General features: G+C 36.5%; 1 protein-coding gene across 4 annotated transcripts in view; it reads left to right on the top strand.

The window, feature by feature from the left end:
• The first annotated feature begins 1,331 nt into the window (after positions 1–1,331).
• The window catches only part of ZNF81 (zinc finger protein 81), a 62,371-nt gene continuing 51,875 nt past the window's right edge, over positions 1,332–11,827 (top strand). For all 4 annotated transcript variants that reach the window (XR_004424294.1, XR_004424293.1, XM_033118846.1 and 1 more), the window contains exons 1-2: positions 1,332–1,462; positions 6,054–6,301. Coding sequence is in view for 2 of the 4 variants with exons in the window: in XM_033118846.1 (XP_032974737.1) it covers positions 6,227–6,301 (75 nt within the window). In the remaining 2 variants the exon portion in view is untranslated. The remainder of the gene's footprint in view (positions 1,463–6,053; positions 6,302–11,827) is intronic.

The raw sequence follows: 11,827 nt of genomic DNA, 5'->3' as shown, positions 1-11,827 counted from the left end.
GCTCCGTTTGTCAGGCCAAAAGAAATTTTATGATTAACCTCAAGGCCTTGTTACATTTTGTCCTGGAGCGAAGGAGTGATTTGAAAACCTGGAGTTTCAGGATATGGCTGTCTTTTTTTCATTCCACCAGGGACCTCCCTGTCTACCTAGGGACATGCTAGCTAACCTGTATCAATTCCTTCAGGATGGGCAAGCAGAACAAACCTGGTAGAGGAATTGCATTAGAAGGCGCCAGTTCCCTTCTTCAAACAGCTCTCCTTCCCCAAGCAGGCAAGGGAAGGTATAAAAGTAAGAGCTTTTGCCTCAGTCACGGGGCACCCCCATTCGGGACCCCCTCCCGCTCAGGAGCTCTGACTCTTTGCTTTCAATAAACTGTTCTCTTTTTAAAAACTCTTTGCCTCCCCTGGGTCCATGTTTCCATTCTTCGGTCTCAAGAGACAGAATCCCGACACTCACTCACTCAATCCAAAGTCCCCTACATCATTTGGGGACTCACAGAAACATATTCCTCCTTCAGCAGGACACTCTCACATTTCAGATTGTTAAACTGAGGCCCAGAGGGGATATGCTTGGACTGAGAGCATTTTTATTGACATATTGCATTAGGTTAAGAAAAAATAAAAATTTATTATTGGTACTTTTATTTTAGCTCTGGTAGCTGTTGTGGGAAATAACGTAAACTATGAGAGCATTCAAACCCCATGGCCAATCTCCACAAGCACAGCCGTGGGGAAGCTAACATTGATTTCTCCCCTTTTTTTCTCCAGTGCCATATCCCAGGTGCCATATCCCTTGCACATCGCTTATTTTTTCCCCTTCTTCCTTTGTAGTATGTTGCCTATAACGAAGCTGATGTCTCCCCTTTCTCATCCTGTGATATCTGCCAGGAGATGACAGTGACTGGCACCTCTGCGTCTTTCCAGAGGCCCCCTCAGCTTCTGTGAACATTATTACACAGATTCACAGAGTACAGACTGAAAGACTCATCCTCCAGAAAGCCCGCTCAGAGAAACGTCCTCAGCCTTGCTCCCTGCCACCTGTGAGACAGCTCCTCTGCTGGGCTCTGTGACTTTAGAGGCTTCCTCGTCTTCAGTACGGAAAGGACACTCCTCTAACATGGCGCACCTCATAGGGAAGCACGACATAGGCGCGGCCATGTTCCCTGCCTGACCACGCTGCTGAGGGGCACGGAATACCACAAAGAACCGACTCCGTACAAGTCCATGTTGACTCTTGGTGGTCAGCGGCTTCAAATGTGGTTTTGCGCATGTCCTAAACCACGCCCCCTTCGTGCAAAACCCCAAACCCCGAGAAGGGGCGGTGCTAGGGGTGTTGACCGGAAGCGGCTGAGGTTCTGAACCGCGGTTTAATAATAGTTGTTAGGAAGGATTTCAGTGTTCTGCCTGAGGCAGGTCGAGGTGATGCAGCGTTGGAGAGAGTGAGAGTTGGGGAATTCTGTGTGGTAAGTGATGGACTCGATTAACTGTCATTGGATGATTCACTCATTATTTTGCAGGCTTTTCTCTTTTCTCATATCAATGTCTTGAAATTCACACTAAGACCCGCAAGGTTTGGTGCATTATGTTCTGAGTGTTTTCTAAGAGTTGATAATTTTTCTTTTGCCCATGACTTATTTAGAAGTGCGTTTTGAGTTTCCAAAAGTTTATCTTTTTAATGGATTTCTAATCTTAGTTTTCTGTGATCCGAAAAATGTCTATATGAAGCTCATTCCTTGAAATATGAAGGGATTCATGGCCTAGTATGTGAATTTTTATAAATGTTCCATATATAACTCGACAATAACACTTAACTATTTAGTTGTCAGTTGTGTCGTACAAGATTTGTACTCTTTTTTTTTGGTCTGCTTCTTCTATTCCTCAGAGATGAGAGAGAAATTTTCTACTGTGATGCTTATTTGTTCATTTCTTCTTCCTGCTGTCCATGATCCATTTCAGTTAAGTTTTGTATGAAGTGTGAGACTTAGATTGAGGTTCATTTATTTAAATGTCCAATTACTCAAGCACCATTTGTTGAAAAGACTATCCTTTTCCTGTTGATTCGTTTTGCACCTTTGTCAAAAATAAATTGGCCATTACAACAACTATATATAGTGCCATGTGGGTACTAGACTAATTGGGGGGAATCACTGCATGGATTATATAAATGCCTAACCACTGCGCTGTACACCTGAAACTAATATAAAATAATATTGAATGTCAACTGTAACTGAAAAAAAATAAATTTTTAAAAATTGGCCGTACTTTGTGGGGCTATATCTGGGTTCTCTATTTTGTTCCATTGATCTGTGTGTCTTTTAATCATGAATGGGTGTTGAATTTTGTCAATACTGTATAAATTTATATGATCTTGTGATTTTTCTTTTTTAGCTTGTTAATATGGGGAAATGCACTAAGTGATTTTTTAATTTTGAACCAGCCTTATATTCTTGAAGTAAACCTCACTTGGTTGTGGTATATAATTCTTTTTATATATTGCAGGAATTTATTAGCTAATACTTTTTTTGAGGATTTTGTGTCTAGGTTCATGAGAGATGTTGGTCTACAGTTTTACCTTTTTGTTCTGTCTTTGCCTGGTTGTAGTATTAGGGTGATACTGGCATCATAGAATGAGTTGGGAAGTGTTCTCTTCTATTTTCTGGGAGAGATTGTGTAGAATTTTGCTAATTTTTCTTTAACTGTTTGGTAGAATTCTCCAGTGAAACTATCTGGGCCCGGAAATTTCTTTTTGGAAGCTTTTTGATTATGTCTTCAATTGCCGTAGTAGTTATATAACTATTTAGATAATCTAGTTAATGACTTTTCAGAGTATCTATTTAATAGTGGGTGAGTTGTGGGGGTTTGTGTTTTGTGAGGAATTGGACAATTTCATCCACGTTGTTGAATTTATGTGCATAAAGTTGTGTGTGGTATTCCCTTATTTTTCCTTTTAATGACGGCAAGTTCTCTAGTTATGTCTCCTGTTTCATTTCTGATATTAGTAATTTGTGTCTTCTCTGTTTGTCAATCTTGCTACAGGATTACCAATTTTATCAGTGTTTTCAAAGAACCAACTTTTGGGTTCATTGATTTTCTCTATTGTTTTTCTGTTTTCAATTTCATTGATTTCTGCTCTTATGTTTATTACTTCCTTCCTTCTGCTTGTTGTGGGTTTACTTTACTCTTCTTTTTCTAGTTTCTTGAGGTGCGAGCTTAGATTATTGACATTAATTCTTGTCTGATATAACCATTTAGTAATAGAAATTTCCCTTTTATCACTGCTTTATCTATACCCCACAAATTTCTTTTTTTTTAATTAAAGTTTATTGGGGGTGACAATTGTTAGTAAAGTCACATAAGTTTCAGGTGTACAATTCTGTAATACATCATCTATATATTACATTGTGTCTTCACCCACAGTCATTTCTCCTTCCATCACCATGTATTTGTTCCCTTTTACCTTCATCTATCACCAAGGATGTGAAAAACCTATACACTGAAAACAGTAAGACATTTTTAAAAGAAATTGAAGACACAAAGAAATGGAAAGACATTCCGTGTTCATGGATTGGAAGAATCAACGTAGTTAAAATGGCCATATTACTCAAAGCAATATACAGATTTAATGCAATTCCCATCAAAATCCCAATGGCATTTTTTAAAGAAATAGAACAAAAAATCATCAGATTTGTATGGAACCACAAAAGACCCCAAATTGCCAAAGCGATCCTAAGAAAAGAGAATAATGCTGGAGGTATCACACTCCCTGATTTGGGTTATCTATAACATTGGTCACCTCAAAGATCCAGCTCTTTGTTTTCTTTAAACTCTCTGTTGTTGTATTTATTTGATTTATTTAAGATTTTTATTAACTACTTTCTTTTGGGGGGGTTACTTAATTTTGTTTTTTCTACTCCTAATGTTTTAGGTTGCATACATAGCTCTTTTAGTTATTTTTAATTAAAAATAAAGCTATTTAAAGTTGTAAATTTTACTCTATATATAACTTTAGTGTGTTCCATGACTTCTGGTGAAAATTGTGTTCTGTATTGATGTCCTACTTTGGTCCTAGATTATTTAGAAAAGTGTTTCTTTTCTTTTAAAAACAGACTTACTTAAGTATATAAAACAGATTTGTTTAGATATATTCCAAGATCATAACATTTACCCATTTAAAGTATACAATTCAGTTATTTTTAGCACATTCACAGAATTGTGCAGTCATCACCACAGTCTAATTTTAGAACATTTTCAATACTCCAGAAAGAAACCTTGTACACCTTAGCAGACCTTCACCATTCATGCCACCTCCACACCCTCAGCCCCAGGAAACTACTAATCAATTTTCTGTCTCTATGTATTTGTCTGTTCTGGACATCTCACATAAATGGAATCATAAAATATGTGGTCTTCTGTGACTGGCATATTTCACGTAAGATAATGATTTCAAGGTTCATTAATGTTGTAACTTGTAACTTATATCAGCACTTCTTTTTTATTGCCAAATAATATTCCATTGTATGGATATACCAAATTTTGTTTATCCATCAGTTGCTGGATATTTAGGTGGTTTTTACTTTATGGCTACTGTGAATAATACTTCTGTGAATATTTGTGTACAAGTTTTGGAGTAGACATGTGTTTTCATTTTTCTTGGGTAAATACCCAAGGAATGGAATTGCTGGATCATATGGTGACTCTACAGGTAACATTTTGAGGAACTGTCAAACTATTTTTCAGAGTTGCTGCATCCTTTTATAATTCTACCAGCAATTCATGAGAGCTCCAATTTATTCACATCTTACCAACACTTGTTATTGTATTTTTTCTTATTTTAGCTGTCTTAATGAATGGAAAATTTTGATTTTGATTTGCATTTCCTTAATGACTAATGATGAGTATCTCGTACTATGATCAGAGAATGTAGCCTGTTAATTACCAACATTAAAACATCTACCTGATTTTCTTTGTGGACAAGTTATGTGATGGAATTTTGTAAAAGTTCCATGGACATAAGAAAAGAAAACATATTCTCCCTTTTTTTGGTACATCATCTCTATGTTTAAAATTTAACTTGTTCATGCTTTTTATTATACTCCTTATTTATTTTACTTTCTTGATTTCTTTTCATCCCAATGCTTATTTTGTTGTCTAAAATAAGTTCCTCTTCATATTACACAGATATTTTCCCTTTCCCCAAAAGAATGACTAAATCTGTAGTACCTCTATTAGTCTATCAGAATAAAATTGTACCTCAACTCGGACAATTCTCCCTACTTCCCTCAACAGGAGGAACAATTTTACCACTTGATATTTTTGAGGTAACTAAAAAAATTTTAGTCCCAGGCTTTTAGTATTTTCTTAATGATATGTCTCTTCTGTTTCAAGAAACTTTACTTAACTTTTTAAATTCCAAATCACAGTCACATTTTCAACATGTATGAAACAGAACCACATTTGATTTGAGCCTACCTCATAAAAGGTACCCATGTGGTACAGTGTTGAGATCGTGAATGTTGAAGTCAGGTAGATTAGGTTTGACAACATCACTAAGTCTCTGTTTCTGTATGCATAAAATGAAATAATAATGACAGCAAGCCATAGATGACAGGATTGTTGTGCAAATTAAATGAGGTACCTGCTTCTGCACATTACATGATTCCTTGTAATAACAATACTTGCTAATATGAATTAAAAGTTTACCTGGGCCAATCTGGTTCTAAATGCCTTACAAACATCATCTCATATAATTTTCATAATCCCTTGAGATAAATAGTTTTGATGCATTTTGGGAAAAAAACCTGAAGAAACATTTTCATATTCTTATAGCTAAGAGTTGACAGAGCTAGAGTTTAAGCTTTTATATTAATTTTAGTCTAAATTTTATATTAAATTTAGTCTCACTCATATTCCATTTTTATGAATAACTAGAATAGGTATTGACTGGACTTTGTCTACCTCACAGTATCCAGTGCTGTGAACTGGACTTTGGTGACCCCAAGAAGTGTTTGTTGGGTCAATGCTGAATGACTGACCTTGTGGACACTGTCTTTCCAGGTTTCTTGGAGTCTCTGTGGAGCCCTGGGACCAGACTCCATAGCGAAGGGTGCAGGATTTTCCTTCCCACCCCAGCAGCTCTGGTTGAGTCTATGGACCTCACCTGGCCTTAGGCTCCTGGGAAGAGCAGAGTTGTGAGCAAGAGAGCCCGAGAGCTCAGGCCCAGCGGGAACATGCCAGCCAACCAGAGCTCTCCACGATGGTCTCTGGCCCTGGCTGCAGGAGGAAGACGTGACAACTCCTGTGAGGTGAGGAGGAGGAAGAGGGGAGGAAGTCATCCAGAATGAAAGATAGCATCTCATTATATTCATTTGTGTGACTTTTTAAAAATTTTTTATTTACCAGGCAGCATAGTCAGGGGATTTTTATTGGTCATTCATTTGCCTTCTGTGACTTTCCTTCTCTTGTTCGTTCATTGCTGATTTATTTCTTAGCTTATGGATTTTTTTTTTTACATTACATACTATTTTATTGACTATCTCCTCCAATTAGAACATGGGCTCCTTGAGAGCAGAATCCTGTCTGTTTTATTCACTGCTTAGATGCCCAGGACCTAACACAGTGCCTGGCACATACTTGGTATTCTGTGAATATTTCTTAAATAGTTGAATGATAAAGTGGAAAGAAGATGGGGTTAGGAGTTAAGAGGCCGTGCACAAGTTCTCATTACATCTTTTAGAACCTGTGTTACCTAAAGTTACTGAACCTGTCTGTACTTCAGTTTTTCATCTATAAAATGAGATTAATAATAGCTACCTCACAAAATTAAGGTAAAGATTAAGTAAGGGGTGGTAGAGCCATACACTGGAATACCATTTCTTAGTCAAAATGAAGTGTGCAACACATTTAGCTTATGGATTTTTAAAGTTTTTGAAACATTAAGGCTAATAACGCTTTATCATTGTCATGAATTTTTTTGCTACTTTGTAATTTAAAATTAGTTTTTAGTTTTATTTACAAGTGGTAAAAGGTGTCAAATAGTTCTCCAAGTCTTTAAAAATAAAAATGGCTCTTCTGTGCTTTGTCTCTCCCAGATTCCAGCTTTCTAGAGGGAAGCACTCTTCATCTTTTTGGCATATTTTATTGTTTGTAATTTTTGCTTTTGGACATTATCTATTGCCTTTCCACTACAGAAGGCAAAGATTTAGCTTTTCCATATACCCCCACTTACATACACATTTGCCTATAAATATCATTGTTTTGATTAGATCCACTGTCAGTGTTTATTACTGTGATTGTTTATAGTTGAGTCATGTACTGTCGATGCCGTGATTACCATTCCTGCACAACTTTTTCTTTTCCCTGGAATTAACAATTTTCTGGTTTAGTCATTTCTTTGCTTTACTATATACATATCAATAATTCAACTCCAAATTCTTCCCAGTTGTTTAAATCTCCTTTCTGTATATTCAAACATATTAGGTAAAAATCAGAGTGACAATGATTATAAATATATAATGTTTACTATATGCCCAGCACTGTTATATGCACACATCATATACTAATTCATCTTCATAACAACCTCGAGAAGTAGGTGCCATTGTTATTCCCATTTTATAGAGGGGGAAACTGGGACATAGAGCAAAACTATTTGGCCCAAGTTCACACAGCTAGTAATAGGCGGGGCTGGTCAGAACTCTGGGCATCAATGTCTTTTCTCTGAAGAAGTCTCTCCTGGAGCTTCTTGACTTGCTGAAGCTTGGTCTGGCTGCTCTCTGAGCTTCACACACAGCTACTGTCTCGTGTCTTCCCTTCGCTATCCTCTAGGAAATCCTTTTCACCTGTCTTGTTTCAGATACGATTTCCTGGGGACCCTATGTCTTCCTTCCAGTTTTCTGGATTCTCTGTTTTCCTCTTTCTTGGTTTACCCCCACATTTGGGGGAAAAAAACCTCCTCTAGTCAATTCTTGAGAATAGATGCATAACAGGTGGATTTTATGAAAACTTACATGTCAGAAAATGTCATGCAAAAATATATTTATTTAATATACATAATTGTAGAAATATATTTATAGAAATAAAAAGTAATAAATGTCATGGAATTGTATTTATTTGTTCCTGACACTAAATTTATCTTTTTAGCTAGATACAGGATTCTAGGTTGGAAATCATTTTTGTGCAGAATTTAAAAAGCCTGATGTCAGTCTAGTCCTTTTCTACTCACACATACATTTTCTTTGCTTTTCAAAAAATTCTTCTTATTTAGTTGTTGAGCCTTCTTTTAAAAAAATTCTGTATTCTATTGAATTCTATTTCTTTCTCCTTTTCTCTCCTTTCTAGTAGTTTTTTTTGAAAACTTTATCTTCCAAATCTTCTTTTGTGTCTCTCATTAATGCTGTTATATATTTTTATTTTAAATAGCTCTTTTTGTTTGCAGAATATTCCCTTTTAATAGCATGCTATTTTTGTTTGATGGATACAGCATCTTATCACCTTACGGATATTAGTAATAGTTTTTTAATTTAATTTTTGAATAATAATATAGACAGGTGGTTCAAAAATAAAAATATATAAAATTTAAAAATATGAAAAGCTACATAACCAAAATTCTCTTACCCATCTTTTATCTGGTTACCTGTCTCTAATACGTATAACCAGGTTAGTTAGTTTTCTATGCATAATTAGGGTTTCTTCATGCAAATAAAAGCAGCTGAGAACACATTCTTATTTTCTCTCTTTTTTTAAAATAAATTTTATTGGGAAATATTGAGGGACAGTGTGTTTTCTCCAGGGCCCATCAGCTCCAAGTAGTTGTCCTTCAATGTAGTTGTGGAGGGTGCAGCTCAGCTCCAAGTACAGTTGCCATTTTCAATCTTAGTTGCAGGGGGCGCAGCCCACCATCCCATGTGGGAATTGAACCGGCAACCATGTTGTTGAGAGCTTGTGCTCTAACCAACTGAGCCATCGGGCTGCACCTCTGGCAGCTCAGCAGCAGTTTGTCTTCAATCTAGTTGAGGAGGGTGCAGCTCACTGGCCCATATGGGAATCGTACTGACAACCCTGTTGTTCACTCGTGCTCTAACCAACTGAGCCATCGGCCGCCCTCTTCTTTTCTCTTTTTTTTTCTTTAAATTTATTGGGGTGACAATTTTTAGTAAAATTACATAGATTTCAGGTGTACAATTCTGTATTACATCATCTATAAATCCCATTGTGTGTTCACCACCCGGAGTCAGTTCTCCTTCCATCACCATATATTTGATCCCCCTTACCTTCATCTCCCACCCCCCACCCCTTACCCTCTGGTAACCACCAAACTATTGTCTGTGTCTATGAGTTTTTGTTTCTCATTTGCTTGTCTTGTTCTTTTGTTGTTTTTGGTTTATATACCACATATCAGTGAAATCATATGGTTCTCTGCTTTTTCTGTCTGACTTATTTCGCTTAGCATTATACTCTCAAGATCCATCCATGTTGTCACAAATGTTCCTATATCATCTTTTCTTACCGACGAATAGTATTCCATTGTGTATATATACCACAACTTCCTTATCCATTCATCTATCGAAGGACATTTTGGTTGTTTCCATGTCTTGGCCACCGTAAACAAAACTGCAATGAACATTGGAGCACGCATGTCTTTATGTGTAGATGTTTTCAGATTTTTTGGGTAGATACCCAGGAGAGGGATTGCTGGGTCATATGGTAATTCTATTTGTAATTTTTTGAGGAACCTCCACACTGCCTTCTATAGCGGGGGCACCAGTCTGCATTCCCACCAACAGTGGTTGAGGGTTCCTTTTTCTCCACAGCCTCTCCAACATTTGTTACTATTTGTCTTGTTGATGACAGCCATTCTGACTGGGGTGAGGTGATATCTCATTGTGGTTTTTATTTGCATTTCTCTGATGATTAGTGATGTTGAGTATTTTTTCATATGTCTATTTGCCATTTGTATGTCCTCTTTGGAGAAATGTCTCTTCAGGACCTCTGCCCAAATTTCAGTTGGGTTGTTTGTTTTTTTATTGTTGAGTTTCATGAGTTCCTTATATATTTTGGATATTAGCCCCTTATTGGAGGCACTGTTTGCAAAAATCTTCTCCCATTCAGTTGGTTGCCTCTTTATTTTGTTGATGGTTTCTTTTGCTGTGCAGAAGCTTATAAGTTTCATATAGTCCCATTCGTTTATTTTAGCTTTTACTTCCATTGCCTTTGGAGTCAAATTCATAAAATGCTCTTTGAACCCAAGGTCCATAAGTTTAGTACCTATGTTTTCTTCTATGCAGTTTATTGTGTCAGGTCTTATGCTTAAGTCTTTGATCCATTTTGAATTAATTTTGGTACATGGTGACAGATAGCAGTCCAGTTTCATTCTTTTGCACGTGGTTATCCAGTTCTCCCAGCACCATTTATTGAAGAGGCTGTCATTCCTCCATTGTATGTTTTTTGCTTCTTTGTCAAAAATTATCTGTCGATATTTATGTGGTTTTATTTCTGGGTTCTCAATTCTATTCCATTGGTCTATGTGTCTGTTTTTCTGCCAATACCATGCTGTTTTGATTATTGTAGCCCTGTAGCACAAGCTAAAGTCAGGGAGTGTGATACCTCCAGTATTGTTCTTTTTTCTTAAGATTGCTTTGGCTATTCGGGGTCTTTTGTGGTTCCAAACAAATCTGATGATTTTTTGTTCTATTTCTTTAAAAAATGCCAGTGGGATTTTGATGGGGATTGCAGTAAATCTGTAGATTGCTTTGGGTAATATGGCCATTTTAACTATGTTGATTTTTCCAATCCATGAGCACGGAATGTCTTTCCATTTCTTTGTGTCTTCTTCAATTTCTTTCAAAAATGTCTTATAGTTTTCAGCATATAGGTCCTTCACATCCTTGGTTAAGTTTATTCCTAAGTATTTTTTTTTTTTTTGCTGCAATTGCAAAAGGAATTGTTTTTTGTATTTCTTTTTCTGAGATTTCATTGTTAGTATATAGGAATGCAATGGACTTTTGTACGTTGATTTTGTAGCCAGCAACTTTACTGTATTCGTTGATTGTTTCTAATAGCTTTTTGGTGGAGTCTTTAGGATTTTCTATATATAGCATCATGTCATCTGCAAAGAGTGACAATTTAACTTCTTCATTCCCAATTTGGATGCCTTTTATTTCTTTCTCTTGCCTGATTGCTTTGGCAAGGACTTCCAACATTATGTTGAAAAGCAGAGGTGGTAGGGGACAGTCCTGTCGTGTTCCTGAACATAGAGCAAAGGGCTTCAGTTTTTCAGCATTAATTATGAGATTAGCTGAGGGCTTGTCATATATGGCCTTTATTATGTTAAGGTATTTTCCTTCTGTACCTATTTTATTAAGTGTTTTAATCATAAATGGATGTTGTATCTTGTCAAATGCTTTTTCTGTATCAATTGATATAATCATATGATTTTTGTCCTTTATTTTGTTTATGTGATGTATCACATTGATGGATTTGCAGATGTTGAACCATCCTTGTGCCATGGGGATGAACCCCACTTGGTCGTGATGAATAATCTTTTTAATGCATTGTTGTATTCGATTTACTAGAATTTTGTTTAGGATTTTTGCATCTGTATTCATCAGAGATATTGGTCTTTAGTTTTCTTTTTTTGTGTTGTCCTTACCAGGTTTTGGTATCAGGGTAACGTTGGCCTCATAAAATGAGTTAAGGAGTACTGTCTCTTCTTCAATTTTTTGGAAGAGTTTGAGCAGGATTGGTATTAGATCCTCTTTGAAGGTTTGGTAGAATTGACTAGTGAAGCCATCTGGTCCCGGACTTTTGCTTTTGGGAAGGTTTTGGATGACTGA

The sequence above is a fragment of the Rhinolophus ferrumequinum genome, chromosome X (genome assembly GCF_004115265.2).
Source record: "Rhinolophus ferrumequinum isolate MPI-CBG mRhiFer1 chromosome X, mRhiFer1_v1.p, whole genome shotgun sequence".
NCBI classification, from domain to species: Eukaryota; Metazoa; Chordata; class Mammalia; order Chiroptera; family Rhinolophidae; genus Rhinolophus; species Rhinolophus ferrumequinum.
Note: the sequence above shows the minus strand (reverse complement) of the source record. Positions and strands in the feature narration are given on the sequence as shown.